At 53.2% G+C, this 18,542-nt stretch overlaps 1 protein-coding gene across 4 annotated transcripts in view; it reads left to right on the top strand.

Moving 5' to 3' along the window:
• AFAP1 (actin filament associated protein 1) overlaps window positions 1–18,455 on the top strand; it is a 155,352-nt gene extending 136,897 nt beyond the window's left edge. For all 4 annotated transcript variants that reach the window (XM_036852776.1, XM_036852774.1, XM_036852775.1 and 1 more), the window contains 5 exons: window positions 397–514; window positions 5,223–5,387; window positions 7,575–7,765; window positions 10,791–10,955; window positions 13,694–18,455. In XM_036852776.1, coding sequence (XP_036708671.1) covers window positions 397–514; window positions 5,223–5,387; window positions 7,575–7,765; window positions 10,791–10,955; window positions 13,694–13,720 — 666 coding nt within the window. In that variant the 3' untranslated portion in view covers window positions 13,721–18,455. The remainder of the gene's footprint in view (window positions 1–396; window positions 515–5,222; window positions 5,388–7,574; window positions 7,766–10,790; window positions 10,956–13,693) is intronic.
• Window positions 18,456–18,542: the final 87 nt, after the last annotated feature.

Here is an 18,542-nt window from a genome sequence, read left to right as displayed (position 1 = left end):
CACCAAAATTAAAGCTGTTTATCTTTGGAAACACAGACTTTTAGTAATCTCAACCAAATGCTCTCAGATACCCACTGTCTGGGCCAGTGTCTTGATCGGCGTGTGTGAGCTCCTGGTGACACACCAGTCGAAATAGGTGACTTCTGGTGCGTTCCAGCTGAAGACATCCTAGGGTACCTCGTTTGCTTTGAACCTCGGTGCTAGAACCTTCTTAGCTGCTCTGGGGAAGTCACAGCAGTGCAGTGTTGGGAAAGCAGATTGGTTTTCTACTGCCCGCATTTTTGTCTGCCCACGCTACGTTCTACTTGAAGAACTAGGGACGGAAACAATTTACTGCAAAAACCCCAAGGTTTTTGTCTGTTTGGTTTTAATTCTCTCATTTGTTTATTTCAACAGTTGAAGGGTAAAAAGCCGCCCCCCGTGGCGTCCAACGGGGTTACGGGAAAAGGCAAGACTCTGAGCAGTCAGCAAAAAAAAGCTGATTCAGCGGCTGGCGTGAAGCGGACACCTTCAAGTAAGTTGATGCTTCGATTTCCCGCGTTCTAGCTTCGGGTGCAGCGTGCAGAGTTGGGGCTGTCTAGCCGCCTTCCTCCCTCACCTGACCAGGTGGAGAATGCCAGGTTGGGGGGCCAGCTGGAGAGATGGCACCATTTGCATCTGCATCCTTCCTCGTTTGCTGGATTGAGGAATGGCCACGATTTTTAACCCAGCTTTTATTCTCTGACTGTTGCATATACAAGGAAAGACAAAGCTGGCTGAACTGTAGAATTGGCTACGCGTATTTCCGGGTGAGGCAGTTTGTGGATGCCGCTGGCAGTGCTGCTGTGAGCGGCCCTGGACGGTGGGTGGGGACACCTCGGTTTGTGTCCTTGATCTGCTGAGTGAGGGAGTGACTTGGGTTGAGTCACATAGACTCTCTGAAGCCAGCCTCTGTGTGTTAGAGGTGTAGACAGGTGGCTGCTGTGGTTTCTGTGGCTGAAATAATTGGGGCAACTCGTGTACCTCAGAGCACGGGAGACCATCAGGATCTGTAAGGACTTCTTGCCCCCGCTGTGCCTCCTAGCCTTCAACCAGCTGTGATTTCTCTCCTCCCGTGTCATTCTCCTGGCCGCTTGATCAGGGCGGTGCCGTAACCTACCCCACTGGGCAGACGTAGACATAAGCTCAGAGAGGTGGCGTGGCTCCCCCGGGGCCCCACCGCTGGCGAATGACAGAACCAGCGTGAGGACCAAGCTTTCAGGTTCCGGACCTGGCAGGGGCTGGACTGGGCAGAGGAGCGGCGAGGAAGCGCGCTCAGCTCCCCCCGCATCTGCAGATACATGGTTCTAGGGGTACTGTTATCACATGTGTTTGCATTTGCTTCCGCCCTGGCTGTGTTGGGTGGATTCCTCTTCAGCCAGCCAGCCCGGCAGTGTCTGCTCATTCCGGCCCTCTGCTTGCTGCGGGGACTGCAAAGGTAAGACAGAGCAGAGGCCGGGTCCCCCACGCAGACGCAGGCTACGGGCCTCAGCACAGGCTCTTACCAGGCTCAGAAGCTCCTCAGCGGCTGTGGGCCTGTCGGGGACGGTTCCCAGGAGAGGGAGATGGGAGTTAGCCTCGAGCGCGCGGAAGTTTGATGTGAACACCTGGGAAGCCGTGTCGACACTTTCTGAACCTGGTTCAGCGTAGCTGGTGGACCAGGCTCCCTCCAGGTAGTAACCCTACACCAGGTGACAGGTCAGCTAACTGCTGAGCTCCCTGTGTGCAGCCAATTGGATTTCAGAGTCAGCGCACGGGGTGGGTGAGAGGTGGCTTTGTCCTTAGCCTCACGAGGACGGACTGGACACGAGCCCACCATTGTTCCCCGGGGCTCCTGCTTCTGCCCCGAGGAAGCGTGTGCTTTCTTTTTTCTTTTACGTCTTTATTGGAGTATAATTACTCTACAATGGTGTGTTAGTTTCTGCTTTATAACAAAGTGAATCAGCTATACATACATACATATTCCCATATCTCCTCCCTCTTGCGTCTCCCTCCCACCCTCCCTATCCCACCCCTCTAGGTGGTCACAAAGCACCGAGCTGATCTCCCTGTGCTATGCGGCTGCTTCCCACTAGCTATCTGTTTTACGTTTGGTAGTGTATATATGTCCGTGCCACTCTCTCACTTCGTCCCAGCTTACCCTTCCCCCTCCCCGTGTCCTCAAGTCCATTCTCTACGTCTGCGTCTTTATTTCAGTCCTGCCCCTAGGTTCTTCAGAACCATTTTTTTTTTAGATTCCATATATATGTGTTAGCATACGGTATTTGTTTTTCTCTTTCTGACTTACTTCACTCTGTATGACAGACTCTAGGTCCATCCACCTCACTACAAATAACTCCATTTCGTTTCTTTTTATGGCTGAGTAATATTGCATTGTATATATGTGCCACATCTTCTTTATCCATTCATCTGTCGATGGACACTTAGGTTGCTTCCATGTCCTGGCTATTGTAAATAGAGCTGCAATGAACATTTTGGTACATGACTCTTTTTGAATTATGGTTTTCTCAGGGTATACGCCCAGTAGTGGGATTGCTGGGTCGTATGGTAGTTCTATTTTTAGTTTTTTAAGGAACCTCCATACTGTTCTCCATAGTGGCTGTATCAATTTACATTCCCACCAACAGTGCAAGAGGGTTTCCTTTTCTCCACACCCTCTCCAGCATTTATTGTTTGTAGATTTTTTGATGATGGCCATTCTGACTGGTGTGAGGTGATATCTCATTGTAGTTTTGATTTGCATTTCTCTAATGATTAGTGATGTTGAACATCCTTTCATGTGCTTGTTGGCAATCTGTATATCATCTTTGGAGAAACGTCTATTTAGGTCTTCTGCCCATTTTTGGATTGGGTTGTTTGTTTTTTTGATATTGAGCTGCATGAGCTGCTTGTAAATTTTGGAGATTAGTCCTTTGTCAGTTGCTTCATTTGCAAATATTTTCTCCCATTCTGAGGGTTGTCTTTTGGTCTTGCTTTCTTGACATCAGCTCACCTGCGCTTCCCTTCTCCTCGGACACACATTCAAGCAGCCAGTTGGGCCAAACCCTCCTCCTCATCATTTGTTTACGTGCTTCTTTTTTCACCTTATTTTTCTGGCAAATCTTATTTCCCTCATGCAGTTGGGTGTATTTATATTCACTTAAAATTTGAGTGTTGTCCACTTGGGGAGGGGCAGGTGGGGGGAGGGAGTAACGTGTCTGAAAAGCTTTGTTATGTGAGACCTGAACCGCAGGAAATCTCTGTCTGCATAACATCCTTCTCTCTCTCAGCACCTGTGCTTATTTTATTTCTTAGATGATGCATTCCTTTATTTTATGAGGGCTTCTGTAGGGAATTTTTATTAACTTTGGTGACATCCAATGATGAAAAAAGGGAAAAATAATTGTACTCTGTGTTTTTTGCTGAATTGAGGCAGTTGCATTATAGCCTGGATGGGGTTTATTGCATGGGGACCAAATGATGTGGAAGGTGGTAAGGGATTGCATACAGGTTTGTCGGGGAAACATCCTAGATCGGAAATGAGAGGACAGAGTTTGGACTGTGCTCTGTTTATAGAACATGTGGTTACCCAAGCCACTAAGAGCAGTGCTTTTGTTGCAAGTTGTTGATTTGGTCATCCTCATGCTGCGATCCTTTTAATATCATTCTGTGTGTGGGGTTGGTTGGTTTTTAGAGAGGGGAAGATGGAGTGGGGAGTGATGACTTTGTACCTGCCTTCATAAATGCAGTTTTCATGCAGTCACGATGACTTGCCGTGTAAGAATCGGTGAATTCGGTGTTTAGGACAGGCGCTAGAAATCGTTAGCAATGGCTCACCATTGTCTGGCAGAGTGGACGGGGTTCCGGGGGCTCCGTTATCGCTGACAGGGATGAGAGCCGCCAGGGAGTGTCCACCACGGCCCAGGCATCACATGATTCTCTTAGGTGGGTTTTAGTACATGTATCGAATTTTTTTTTTTAACCCCACAAGTTAGGCCTTAGCACTTCTGCTTTATAGAGGGTGAAGCTGAGCCTTCGGGGCATTAATTGCTTGTCCACAGTCATGGTCTCTTCCCTGGTCAGCTGCCTTTATTATTAACCATTACACCGCCCTCCATGGCTTCTCCCCAGAAGTCGTTTCTAGTCTAATAAGGGAGTCAGACATGCAGATAAACCAGCATGGTATATCATGGCATGTGAGCTCACAGGTACAGGAGGTGCAGGTGGCCTTGGGTCGTCATCAGGTTTGAGCCGTTAGCTGTCAGGAGTCATTGGGAGACCACAGAAGCTGCAGAATTGTGAACCCTTATTACTATTGAAAGGCCAGAATAATTCGAGGACAAGGGCGTTGGGTCAGGATTTTAACACACTATTAACTAGCAGTGTGATGTTGGCCAAATCTCTAAATTTTCCTTAAGGCTGGTTTCCTCTTCATTCATTTATCCACTGACTTTATTTAATGAGCATTTACATAGTGCCCATTCAGAGTTCTGTATAAGTATTACTTTAATCCTCATAACAACCCTGTGAAGTACCTGCTCTTATTACCCCCATTGCACAGATGAGGAAACTGAGACACGGAGAGACGAAGTGCCTTGTTGAAGGTCACACAGCTCAAGTGGCAAGCTGGGATTCCCACCTAGGCGGTCGGGCTCCAGACACTGCCCTGGGTGCCCCTTCATTTTCTAATTGGCTCAGTCACTCACTCAGCGGATATTTATCGTGTGCTCCGTCCATGCCAGGTACCCACCGCACTGGAGGTGGGGATAGCGCCGTCAGGTCAGCAAAAGAGTTGGACAGCACGGTCGTAAGGATCAGATGTGACAGTGTAATGGAAGTGTTCTGAAAAATACAGAGAACTACACACATCGAGAGATTATTTCTGATGTCAGGAGACCCCCTCTATTCAGATTACAGAGTGTTTTGTTCACTCTCGACCTTGCTGAAGATTATATGTTGCATGCCTCAAAGGGAGGCGTTAAAGGAATTTCCTAACATTCTATTTTCCTTTTAAAAATTTGTTTCAAAGAATATTGGATAATCTGAACTGGTCACTTTTCTGTTTGGCTCAAACCTGTCCTGTTGTCTTTCTTGTTGAATCAGCAAAATGACTAGCTTTGCGTTTACTTCACTGAGTAGGGCTGATTAAACGGGCTTTATGAATTACCCTATCAGCTACTTGGTTAAACCTAATTTCCTGTTGATGCTTTTTTTTTTTTTTCAAGACGCTGACCAGTACAAATACGGCAAGAACCGGGTGGAAGCGGATGCCAAGCGACTGCAGGCCAAAGAGGAGGAGCTGCTGAAGAGGCGGGAAGGCCTGCGGGAGAGGCTGGCCCAGCTGCGGAAGGAGAGGAAGGGCCTGAGGGCCGCCATCGAAGTCAACACCGGTACGAGCGGCCTGCTTCTGCTGGCGCCGGGGTCTAGGCGTCTCCTCTTCCGCCCTCGGGGTCTGCGCCTCGCGGGGCTCTCCTCTTAGTAAGGCCGTGTCATCCCACGCCGTGCTTCTTGCAGTTCGGAAGCCTGGGTGCTAAGCCCAGGGCGGGGGCCACAGTGTGGAATAATGGGCCAGGCCGGGCCTGGACCTCAGCTTGCTGGCTGAGGTCGGGTAGGTGCCGGGGAGCCGTCCCAGCCTTGGGGGCTGCCGGCAGAGGTCGTGGGGAGCGCAAGCCTCCGGGCTCAGGAGTTATGGTCACTGTGTGTGAGGGGTGGTGTCTCAGCCGGAGGACGGGTGATACTCAGAAGCCCAGCTGAGAGGTCTTCGCGTGGGTAGAAGGAGTCCTCCGTTCCCTGAGGAGGGACTGGGGAGGGCCAGACCGCGATGGATTCGTGGAAGGGACCAGGGGAGTGGGAACAACCCCAGGGAGGAAAGAAGAGGGAGACGCGGGGTGAGGACCACAGCTGTGTCTCTGGATCAGCCCGTCTGTCCTCGTTGGCAGGAGCTGGGCGTGTGGTTCCCGGTTCCGGCGCTGGGGCTGCTGAAATGTATGTCTCCTCAGCTCAAGACTGAGTCTGATCCTGGGGCAAGGCCGACCCTCTAGATTTTTGGCCTCGGGGGGTGACGAGGAGGAATGTAGAGACCAGGATGATCCCGAGAGGAAGAACCTGCTTTCCAGCGGCTTCTGTGCCGGAGGAATTGGCGTGTATACAGCAGTTAGGCGTCAGGTCCAGCCTTTCCTGACTTGGTGCCTATATGGTTTTTAAGAAGGAAAGTGCTCTCAGAGTTTAAAGAACGGGAAGCTGCGTGTGGGCTGAGCCGGTTCGAGAGAGCCTGTAGGAGGGGCAGGAGGTGGCATCTCCCATGAGGGCCCCCCGGGGGATCAGGGGCTCCGTCAGAGAACTGGACGGGAGCCTCCAGGTCAGCAGGACAGGAGTAGAATTTCTCCCCGCTGTTGTTTCCAGTTTGTAGGACAGTGAAGATGCAGAAAGATGAGACCAGCTTTGGGCCTTGAAAAAGAGATTGTCACGTGCTACCAGGCGGTCGGCCAGGGCCGTGCTCACAAGTCGGTTAACCCTCGGGATCGCTTTCCTTATCTGTCCGGAGGGCAAATTGCCTGCCTTCCTGTGCCACTGTAACACATTTCGAATAAGATGAATAAAGCGAATGTGCTATGTGCTATGGAGCTGCAAGCTCTACTGTATTCTGACCATAGGGGCAAGTGAGATGACTCAGAGTAGAGAAACATATTCGGACTTTTCAAGTCAGTGGCGCCTTTGGAAACCACCTGGTCCAAGTTCCTCATTTTAAAATGAGTGTATTCATATATACAATGGAATATTACTCAGCCATAAAAAAGAAATGAAATTGAGTTATTTGTAGTGAGGTGGATAGACCTAGAGACTGCCATACAGAGTGAAGTAAGTCAGAAAGAGAAAAACAAATACCGTATGCTAACACATATATATGGAATCTAAAATAAAATGGTTCTGAAGAACCTAGGGGCAGGACAGGAATAAAGACGCAGACGTAGAGAATGAACTTGAGGACACGGGGAGGGGGAAGGGTAAGCTGGGACGAAGTGAGAGAGTGGCATGGACATATATACACTACCAAATGTAAAAGAGATAGCTAGTGGGAAGCAGCCGCATAGCACAGGGAGATCAGCTCGGTGCTTTGTGCCCACCTAGAGGGGTGGGATAGGGAGGGTGGGAGGGAGACGCAAGAGGGAGGAGAAATGGGGATATATATATATACTTATAGCTGATTCACTTTGTTATACAGCAGAAACTAACACACCATTGTAAAGCAATTATACTCCAATAAAGATGTTAAAAAAAAATAAAAAAATAAAATGAGTGTATTGGGGCCCAGACCCCAAACTCCTGGCATTTGTGAGAATCAGGGTCCCGTGCTTCCTGGTCCGTATTCTTCCAGCTGCGGCAAAAGAGAGCAGTTAGGAAGGGACCCTGCTCCTTTCAGGAAGGGCTGGATTTGAGTTCTGTGGGAAGGACCCTCGGCAGGGGAGCGCAACCCCCAGATTGTGCTGAGCTCCTTTCAGGGGCACTGAGTGTCCGTCCTGTGTTATCCGGAAATCTCTGCCTTCGGCTGGAGCAATAGCGTTTCTCCGGGATTTCAGGCAGGAAGACGCAGGTGATCCTGGAGGAGAAGCTGAAGAAGCTGGAGGAGGAGTGCAAACTGAAGGAGACGGAGCGCGTCAACCTGGAGCTGGAGCTGACCGAGGTCAAGGAGAGCCTCAGGAAGGCCCTGGCCGGCGGGATCACCCTGGGGCTGGCCATTGAGCCCCGGTCGGGGACGTCGAGCCCGCAGGTAACGCCTGCCGCTCCCCGGGAGAGGGCCGGGGGTCGCTTTCTCAGGTCGCCTCTCCTCCGTCGTCCCCAGCATCAGCACCGCAAAGACGCGGCTCCCGTGTCCATTTCAAACACTCTTCTTGGCTGTGGTCTAAGTTCACGGACATGGAATTTTCTTACGTCTTTCACTGAACTTTTTCAAAGGCAGTGGAAACACTGAGTCTGTTTTCTTTCCCCCCTTGTGCAAAATCTGAGTATAATGAGTGCAGTTCTTTTTATCTCTTCTGAGCCATGTCCTCATTGGATGCCAGTTCATTAGATAGAAACCTTTGTTCAGTGTGGCAGATTTTTATAACATGTCTAGCATGTGTGTCCTGAGAATGATGCCAGGTGCTGGGGACACGGAAGTGAGCGAAACCGTCTGTAACCTCGGGATCTAACAGAACGAACAAGTTAGACGCGAATTAGCACCTCGAGTGATTTGCTGCTCACTGTCATTGGAGAACTTGCTCTTTTCCACAAGCTGTTCCGTCGAGTCAGACGTGATGGCTTCTGTTTTCCAGATGAGGAGCTGGAGGCCCAGAGAGCTTGCCTAAGAGCACAGCCCTGGGCCAGCTCCTCCAGCGTACTGGGGCTGGGGGGGACCCACAGGCAAGGTTTCTGGGTTACGGGTGTGTGGCACCACTGAGGTCCTGTCACCCACCCTCACCGCCCCCCCAGGCAGTGGTCACCTCATTCTCCCACTGTCTGCAGAGACCATCTCAAAACTCCAGTCGCCGGTCCCTCTCCAGCGACCGCCCCTCACTTTCAGAGGATTCCCCCTCTACCCCCAGACCGCTTGGCAGAGCAAATTCCAGCAGCAAAGTGCGGGCTTCCACCACCAAAACCATGACATCAACCAGCCGCCCGTCCTTTGGGGCACAGCATGGCAGGGAGTTTAGGAAAGCAGGCTCTGTGAGCAAAGAGGCCAGGGCTCGAGATGACTTCCCTTCTGTAGGCCTCGATTTTCCATCTGTGAAATGGGGATGGTGCTGTCGCCTCCTGCGTGGGCTCGTGTGTGCGAAAGCTCTGGGCGTGGTGCCTGGCCTACGAAAGTGTCCATCCACTCGTTGTGTGTTCACCAGCTCGTAGATATGTATTCACTCATTCAACAAATTAGATACATGTGTGCTGTGCCCCATCTGCGTGCCGGAAACGGTTCCAGGCGCCAGCAGTGGACCTCGTAGATGAGAATCTCTCTTTCCGTGGAGCTCGTATTGTAGCAAGGGAGGACCGCTAGACCAGGGAAATACACTCACATCAGGCACTGAAAGGTGCCGGGGGGAGCAGTCCATCAGGGGAGGGGCTTTTCAGCGTCCGGCCGAACTGGGGACCGAGGGTGTAATAAGGTGGCCAGTTCTACCCGAAGAGTGGTGGCGGGGCTGTGAGTGCTGGCCCATGCGGGGCAGGGGTCTGTCCCAGGGGCCCCCGGGGACCCGTGTCGGAGGCAGACTGGAGGCAGGAAAGCCTCCTGACCTCCCAGGAGGGGCCTGAGGATTCGCTGGTGTTGCCGTCCGTGGTCCCATTGGATGGAGATGTGGCTCCAGACCCACCCCCTGCTGACCCCGCAGGCACCTGCCACGCCCTCTCTGCTGTCTCGTCACCTCTCCTCCCTCCTCGCTTCTTCCTTCAAAGCATCCACAGAGTGTAGTGTGTCCCATCTTACATAACAGATTCCGCCCCAGCCCCACGTCCCCTGCAGACACTGTCCTGCGTGCCCAGGTGCCCACTCACCCACCTGCGGCGGTTAGGCTGCCCTGGAGCTGCCTTCCCTGACGTGACCTCCGCCCTCACCTCCCCAGGTCTGGGCGTCCCCGGGCACCGCTCACCGCTCTCTGTGTCTGGGGTAACCGCGCATTCTCCGGGGCTCTCCCTCCCTCTTGAGGGTCTCCCCCTCGGCCCCCTCTGGTCAGCTCTCCTTCCTTTTGCCCTGTCCGCTTGAGGGTGCAGCCCCGGCTTGATAAAGCTCCTGCTCTCAGGCCACGGGGCTGCTACTCCCTTCGGAGGGCCCCTCCTCGGACCTCGTGCCACTCTCTCTCTGGCTGGCGAGCGGCTCTCTGCCTTCTCCCCACCCTGACCACGTCCTTGGGCCAGCAGCTCATTAGCCGTCCTAGGGGAGCGCCATGGGCCGCCCTCCTCGGAGCCCAGCTTAGCCTCCCGGGGATGGGCGGCGTGGTCCTCTCCTTCGCACCAGCCACGGCACCCACACCCCTCAGCCAGTGTGGCGTTTGCAGGCATTTCCAAGTGAGCGAGCACGTGGGGAAAGCTGGCTGCTGGGGACCCGCGGTTAGTCGCCCCCAGAGGGGTTCTAAGCAGCCCATTTGCATGATCATTAAAACACCGGTCTCCTCAAACGGCGTTCTGTGTCATCTAACCGGTATTTTAAGTCACATGTTAACACAGCCAGAGCAGGGAGAGGTCAGTCCGCGGAGACCTCCTTTGTGGGGGAAGTACAGCAAACTGTCGACTTTTTCCCCAAAGAGCAGCTTGTAATCTCACGTAGAGACTTGGCTGCAGATTCACTTTGTTCCATCTTAAGTCTTGCTTTGACCTGCGGAGACCGTGCTGTAAACAGTCGGGACTCCTCGGTATTGATGTGTTTGGTCGCTGCGGGGAGCCCCACCCTGAGGAACTGGATCCCGTGAGCTTGTGCCCCCCTATCCTGGTCACCGGTGGTTTCTGCTCCTGGTGCTGTAGCCTAGGAGCTCCTTGAAATCGGAAAGGTCTTTACAGGCGTTCACGAGGCTGCCCCGCAGGGCTGGGAGAGCCCGCGCTGAGTGCAGGGCAAAGCGTCCTTCAGAGCCTCAGTCTTTCCATCTGTAAAATGCATGTTTTAAAGGTGCTTTTAGAGTGGGGCTCTGTGAGGTGCTGCTTATTACTGTTGTTACCGTTTTTGCCCATTTCCAGAACTTGTTTTATTCTTTAAAATAAGCCATTTTCCTAGGGGAAAATACTGATGACGTGGAAACCATACCTCACCCAACGTCTTCTCTTTCCATGAACAGTCTCCAGTTTTTAGGCACCGGACTCTGGAGAACTCGCCCATGTCCAGCTGTGAGACCAGTGATGCAGAGGGCCCAGTGCCCGTGAACAGTGCGGCCGTCCTGAAGAAGAGCCAGCCGGCCCCCGCCAGCTCCCCCTGCCGGGGACACGTGCTTCGGAAGGCCAAGGTGAGCTCCCGCCCCTCCTGCTTGCGGGGGAACGCCAGCACCGATGGGGAGCAGGCATCCCGCGGCGGGTGGGGCACGCCAGCACTGGCACAGGCAAGGTGTGGTGAGGCACTTCAGCCTCAGGGTTGGTGGGTGGGGTGCAGGAGCTCAGTGTGGCCTCCTGTTCCAGTTCTGCAGCTTCTGTATTGGATGCCATTTCACGAGTATCTACCCAGTTTTTTCTAAAGTCAGACCCTCCTATAGGAATCCTCCTTTTTCAAAGGCAAAAAAGACCAGAACTTGTCTCTAGGCCTGGACCATCGATTTTCAGGAAAACCAGCAGTTCTGGTTCTATGTCCTGGCTTCTCCTGACCTGTTCTTTCACTGGTGAAGTAGAGATTGGCCAGTGACCGCTGGGATCCGTTAAAAAATCAAAAGTCGAGGCATAGACTCTTCTCCATACCCTCTTCTCCCCAGCCCCGCCACAGCCTGTGATCCTTACCCAAGGGGCCATCTGTCCTACCTTCCAGTCTTCTGATGGGATTGGCCACTAGCGATTTTTGATGCTAAGCTTAAAAAATCTCAGAAAATTTTAAAAACTATAGTTTATCAAAGCAAACAGTTCCTGACGGCTGAACTGAAAGCGTGTGGTATGAAAAAATCCCACTTGGTAGTCAGGCTAACGCATCCAGATGAGTTTAATTTGTTGTGACGAACGTGGAGGCCAGACATCTTCCCTGCACTGTCTCTGGGACCCTCTCTTGCTGTCGTTACCTTTGTTCTTTGGCAGCTTTGGAACCCATTCCAAATTGGCTAGAAATCTGTTGTTTTCTGAAAAGCGGATGTGGTGTCAGGTAAGAATGTGAGTGTTAACCTCTGGCTGCCGTGTTCACGGAGGGTCCCTGCCGACGGTGGTTGTAGACAGCATCCTGGAATATCTGTCTTCGTAGCACGTGCGTTTGACTGAGCCTGTGTGTTGGTAAATTCGGGGAAAAGAAGAATTGCTGTGCATCAGTTGTTACTTTCCTTGGCATGCGTCAAGTGTTCTTCGTTTGCAGAGGAGTACACCTTGCCTGAAAGATGTTTAGAATAGAGCTGTCCCGTAAAGTCCCCCTAATTATTTGCAGAAAGGAAATGCAGTAAAAATATTTCATTTATTTCTTTACTGTCAAAGAAATCAGTTTCCAGTTCTGTAAGTCCAGCCTCTGAAACGGCTGCATTTTCCATGCCTGCTCTCACCGTCCCGAGGCTCAGTACTTTGCACTTCCTGCCCCCTTTTCACGATAAATGTAAAACGTGTGGTTTTGGCCTGTTCAGATGCACAGCTGGCCGTTCAGACCGGCCCACATCCTCCCTGAAGGAATGGGATCGAGCAGGGGTTTCCCAGGATTCCTGAGAATAGTGGCAGGGGACCCACGGCTGGAGGGCGGGGCGGTGGCCTGGCCTCTTGCCTCTGGGAGCGTCCGTCCGCCTGTAGGTGCATCACACACGTGGCCTCCTCTCGCACCCTGGCCTTTTTCTGAGGACCTTTCTGAGTCTGACTCGTTCTGGGCTCGGGAACCGTTATCCCAGGCTGCATTCCTAGAATAATTTCCAGTTCCCGATGAGGGGTGCTCTGAGCGTGAGAGAGCGCGCTCCTGAAAGTCAGAGGGTTTCAAGTCACCTGTCACGGGGTTTCCCGGCCGAGAAGGGGGCTGAAGGGCCCCGACGTCCAGCTCCAGGCCCAGCATTCTCCCCGCAGCCTGGGAACTCCGGGTGCCGAGGGACGTCCCGGGAGCCGGGGCGTGTTGGCTGCAGCGCTTTCAGAGCTGACACACATGCCCCAGGTCCCAGCGTACCAGGACTGGGCCACCCCGAGCGCGGGCCCCCCACCTGCGTGCAGCCTTTTCAGTGACACACATGGCGGCCTTGGGTCCTCCCCACGTCCCCCTGGCTGGGCGTGTCCGTGGAGCGCCCTGCTTGGTGGCCAGCGTGACCTGTGCTTGGTCACACGATTACACGCGTTATCGTGCGCATGAGGCTTTGGCAGCGTGTGCGGGCACATACACACGACTCCTCTCCAAGCCGGCGCCGCCCCAGAGGCTGGCAGCTGTGGAGGGAGGCTTGCCGAGGCGCTGGGTCCCCTGCCGCCCGGAGCATCGCCTTTGCGCGGAGCCGCCGGGCGTCCTCTCCGGGGAGCCCGGGATTGGGGGTGGGGCTGTGGGAGAGGCCGCGAGGTCGTCCACGCCTCTGTAGGACCAGCGCCTGCACGTGCTCACGAGGTGCAGGCGGCTCAGTTTTGGTTTTGTTTCTGCCACGTTGGCTAACGCCCTGCTTTTAACCGTTAATGAAGCTTGTACGTTCGACGCTAGAAAAAAGGTGAGAAATTCCTAATCTGATACAATATGAGAAGGTGTGCAGTGTCCTCACGGCCCAGTTAATGACCCCCTGGGGATACAGTAGGAGTCAGGCACTCGCATCAGACCAGCACTGCCGCGCTCGGTGCCCCCAGGGCAGGCGGGAGAGCGCCGCTTGGCGCCAGGCCCCGTGTGGGGGCCGCCGCGCCGCGCACACGTTCTCTAGATTTGCCCAGAGTCCTTAGTGGGACGCGGGCCGATCTCGGTTTGGGCCGTGCGGTGATTCTCAGCCTGTTGCCAGGGGGCCTCGGCGCTGTTTCCACGGCAGCTGCGCCCTCACCCTCTGGGGCACAGGTGTGGATGGGATGCAGCCCGCCTGTGCCCTTTTGATCTGTACACGCTTCCTCTTGCCTCGCTTGGCAGGAGTGGGAGCTGAAGAACGGGACATAGAGCTCGCGGACGCCCAGCTCACACAGCGTCGTCCCATCGCGTGACCGCAGGGAGCTGGCCCGGGGGCTCCAGCAGCAGGACTCGGGGTTTGCGGCCGGACCAGGACCCAGGACCTGGGTGCCAGGACCCAGACCTGCCCGCTGTATCCTCTCTACTGTATAATGGTCCCCTTTAAAGAGATTTACTTGTAACACTTTGGCTTCCAACTTCATTTGTTTAAAGTCAGAAAAGGGACGGAAGGTATTGTGAGAGCCTCCCCTGGCGGATGGAGAAGCTGCATCTTCCCACCCAGGTAAATGATTGTTTTCACCAGTCTCGGCACTCCCACCCCAGACTGAAGATGAACGGCCAACGGGCCCTGGACATGCTCCGCGCCCCCGGCGGGGGTGTGAGTGTGAGGCGTGGGCATTGGGCTGCCCGCCCCTCGGCCAGGAGGATCCGGGGATGTCGCTGCAGCGCCAACAGCAGGAAGTCGCACCCCGAGTCTCCGCGTCCCTCTCCCCACATGCCCGGCCCCCTCATCACTAGGGGTAATGGCGCGACAGAATTGTGCTGTGAAGCATTTTTTACCTTTTTCAAAAAAATTTTCTGGACAGATGCTTCTGTCACCAGGACATGAAAAGCTGCCACTCTTCTTTAAACTTTAAAAAATTTTCTCTTTTTCTCCTGTGTCACGCTTAGCTCCAAGGGTTTTTCAGAGATTCTGTATCGTATTGTGTTATTTGTACTGCTTTTGAAAGGCAGCAGAGTGTTTTTGATATTTCACGCGTATGTGTCCTGTCCGGCTTTTGCCAGCATCCAAACCCCTTCTACCCCTTCAGAGCCGGCGGGTGGTCCTCGGAGACCTGGTCAGCCTCGGGGTGATGGTCACACTCATTCCCGAGGGGCGCGTATGCCCTTTGAAAGGCAGCAGGTTCTGGGAACTGTGCAGCTTTAGGGCAAAAGGAGGACCCCTGAGAGCTTCTCTCCCAGCCCCACCCCTGTGACCCGCCAGGGGACTTGGTTTGCTGTTTCCCTCGGGCGCGGCCGCCAGCCAGGGCCTCTCTGAGTTTCCCCGTTTGCCTCCAGAGGGATGTTTCTCGAAGCCTTCAGACACTAAGGCGTGAAGGGGACAGGCCAGTTCACAGGTAGAGGTAATGTGGGTCCAAGAACCAGGCCGGCTCTCCTCTGTCTGCAGAGGGACCTCTCAGGAATTCTCCTTGTGCAGCCACTGCCCAGAAAATATATCTGTCACCCCAGAGCCCTCTGCAGACTGACCGGTGGGACCACATCACACGCGGGGATGGGCTCTTTCTGCCTGCAGCTGGTGCAGGCCTGCCGTCCTCTGCTTCTCATCGGATACGGGAGCAGGAAGCAAGAAAACAGGGCGCCTGCGAGCACATCCCGGGGCGGCCACGGCTTCCGCAGGCCCTGCCAGTCAGGGTTGGAGTGGCCCTGGAGGCCAGCACGGGCCCCGTTTGGGTTCACTGACCAGAGCCGGAGTGCGATCTCGGCGGCTAAGAAAGTTCTGCCACAGGGCCTGCAGGCTGTTTAGCTGGGGTCCACCTGAAACCTGAATTTGTTGCAAAGCCGTCTGCCAGGTCCGTGGGCTGCCTGCTGGCGGCCTCACGCGCAAGCTCCTTCTCCGCTGTTTACAGGACGGGGGGGTCGTGTCTTACCTGCACGTAGCACGTTGGGCCCCCCAACCCTGACCCCGGGAAATCCAAGTAGGAAGCGGGGAGCCAGGGGCCTCCCCAAGCCTCAGGCCCATCTTCCCGGCCCTGCTGGGGAGGAGGAGCCCCCCTCCCCATGTTCTTCCATCAGCGTAGGAAGCTGGCATCATAGGAAGCTAATTTTCTGTAAAGGGGAAAGTGTGATCTTCGCTACCTTCCGGTCAAATGAATGTTCGCCAAATAAGGCTCTCAGGCTATTCTGGTTGGCAGCCAGCTTGGCCCACGACAGCAGCCACATTTGGATTGTTGCTCAGAAGGGAAGACATGACCTTAGCCCGGGAGCAGGTGGGCACAGGTGGGTGGGCCGTTAGCAGAGGTCACCGCAAATGTCACCTCGACCATCGCTGTGGGTCACGCCCAAGGACACAGCCAACTGGTGCCAGAGCCAGGATTTGGACCCTGGCCTTAAGACTCCTGGTGTACATATTTTGTGCTTAAAAACACCAGGTTTTTAAATTCACTTTCACAGCCATAAGCCTTTTAAAGAGGACGGTGGATTCAATCCTGTTACGTCCCCCAGAGCCATTTAAAAGGGCCCCGCGGAAGCCAAGGCCGCCAGCTTTGAGCTCCTTTGATGCCCTCGAGGTGTTCCCCTCGATGTCTTTAGATTTGATCAGAAAGTTAGTATAAAGCATTTGCTTCAAAATAAGTTATTTATTTGTATATGTTCAATAAATATAGTTTTTAATTTATATCTGTACATATTAGACACACCGTGGACATCCTGCCAGCATCCGGACAGTGGTCTCATTACCCCCCTAGATGTGCCCCAGGGACCTGCCCCCCTTATCTCAGGGCAGCCGGGAGACAGCGGTGACAGAGCCGGGCTGCGGGGGTGGCCCGGCCTTGGCCCTCGCTCCGGGGTGCAGGTCACCATCCGCTGGGAGAAGTGGATTCTTGAGAAATGTCCCCCTTCCTCAGACAGACAGTCATGGTTGCAGAGTGCTGGCCAAACTGTAACAGGATCCTAACCGAAATGACACACGTGGTGGCCCGACCGGGGGCTGGCGTGAGGCCGCCACCCTCTGCGGGCCACGGGGCCCTTCCCTTGGCATGGGGGCCACCATCAACCTCAGGCTTCTGCTTCCGGCTTTGGTAAGGGGTCATCAACTTCAAAGTCCTCTCCATTTTTATATTTTTATAATGTTTTTCATTCACTCACCAACCTTTTGCACAGAGATACATTGATGGTGAGAGGGCGCTCTGTGTCACCCCCGACGTGGGCTCAGGTGGAGGTGACCACCCCCTGCCCAGAGGCTGCAGACGGTCGGCCAGGGCCGGGGAGCCAGCAGCCCTCCCGCCCGGCCCCGGGACGGTCCTCTGCGGGGACTCGGTGGGTCTGGGGAGGCTCCCAGCTGCAGGGCCTCCGCACAGCGGTCTGTCCGGGGCTCTTCTCTTGGCCTCATGTGTAGAGCTAGTCGTGGCCCCTCGGTTCAGGCACCTTGGCGTTGTCCAGCTTGACCGTCCGCCTTATTCATCTCGCTGGTCCCTGAGTCATTTTGGGCTCCTTCTGAAAACCCGAGACGACTCTGATAGGTTGGAATGTGCCACCTTTGAAAAGTCTGTCTCAAAAACCGTGTGTCCTGGGCCCTGAAGACCGCCCCCAGGGAGGAGTTTCAGATTTCCTGTTAATCGTGACAACAGTTTGGAATTTGTGTACAGGTTTCCAAGGGGACAGCTTTGCAGCTGGGGTAGGCCCGATGGCCGTGGGCAGAACTCCTTTGTTGGCGGTCCCATTTATTCTTTCCAGAAGAGTAACTCTATCAGCACGCTATTTTGAAGGAAATGTAAGTTTTGCCTACGGACCTACTTCACCAGGCAGCGTTCTCTGGTTATTCACCACGTCCTGCGACAGGAACCTTCCCAGGCTGGGCACGGGGGTGGGCACTCGGGCAGGACCTCTCCCGCCAGAGCAATCAGGCGTCTGCAGCAGCTGCATCCCAGCCCGGCCCCTGCACAGCCCAGCGGACGCCTTTTCCAGGAGCAGGAGGCCTGCCCGTCTCCACCGCGGCTCACATAAAGGTCACGGCAACACCTCAGTGTTAAACTATTGCCTTCCTCTTTTTTTTCTAAATTAAGGTCTTTAAATAATTTCGGATCGTGGCATAGTTTTAAAGAGGGTAATTCTATTGTTCTTGTTGTCATTACTGTCTTATTATCCCCACGATGGGCTGGGTTGATACTGTGAAATAAACTAAAAATAAATCAACTAACATTTTCATGCCCCCCCCACGCACACGGTGCAGCATCACAGAAAGCCTCTCGGTGACCCCCAAGCCACAGCGGGATAGCGTGTCATTCGTGAAGATGAGGGAGCTTCACGCCCAGGGAATTGTTGGCCTCACATGCACCCTCTTGCTCATCTTTTGTGAAATAATTCACTTATGTCCTTCCAGAAAAGCCCAACTTGACAGCATACAAGTATTACCAGGTATTTCTGTTAGTTGCCATGGAAGAAATTTTCGAGATGGGATCATCAGATCATAACTCTTAGGGACCAAAGGTGTTTTTAATAAGATAATCTTTGTATTTGATTTTTTTAACAAGAAAGGAAATATTAACTTTAAACTTTAGCATCAACTTTTAAATTATAGAGATTCAGCATTAATTGACCATGGCTATAAGTTGTAAAATGTTTTCATATTAAGAATGTAATTATTTCCTTATTGTATTTTTTAAAAACTAAAGTCATATTTAAAATTCTCTTTGAAAGAAACAGGCAAGAAACAGGAAAGATTTTTTTAATTAAATATGTTGGCAGTGTCCATTTTAAATAACTGTAAATATATTTTCACTGTGTTTCGCAATGTATTTAATTCATAAAGTAAAAAATTTTATCAGAAGAAACTTGCATTGGAAATATTCGTTTTCAGTCCATTTGCCCGGATTTTGTAATAGCCTCACTTGAATTTTCTGCTTTACTAATGGATTTTTCTGCAGTTTTACACAGTGTAGCCCGCAGACTGGCGCCCTCGGGCGTGCCTCATTTGTGTATTGCTAATAAACTCGCTGTTCCAACTCGGCCTCTGCGTCTTGACCTACTAGGTTTGTGGGCAGACGGAAGGACTTTCGGATGAACGGAGGCATTTTGCTGACAAGGCATTTTGCTT

This window comes from Balaenoptera musculus, chromosome 5 (genome assembly GCF_009873245.2).
Source record: "Balaenoptera musculus isolate JJ_BM4_2016_0621 chromosome 5, mBalMus1.pri.v3, whole genome shotgun sequence".
Lineage (NCBI taxonomy): Eukaryota > Metazoa > Chordata > Mammalia > Artiodactyla > Balaenopteridae > Balaenoptera > Balaenoptera musculus.
The sequence above is the reverse complement of the archived record's forward strand: the minus strand, read 5'-3'. Positions and strand labels throughout refer to the sequence as shown.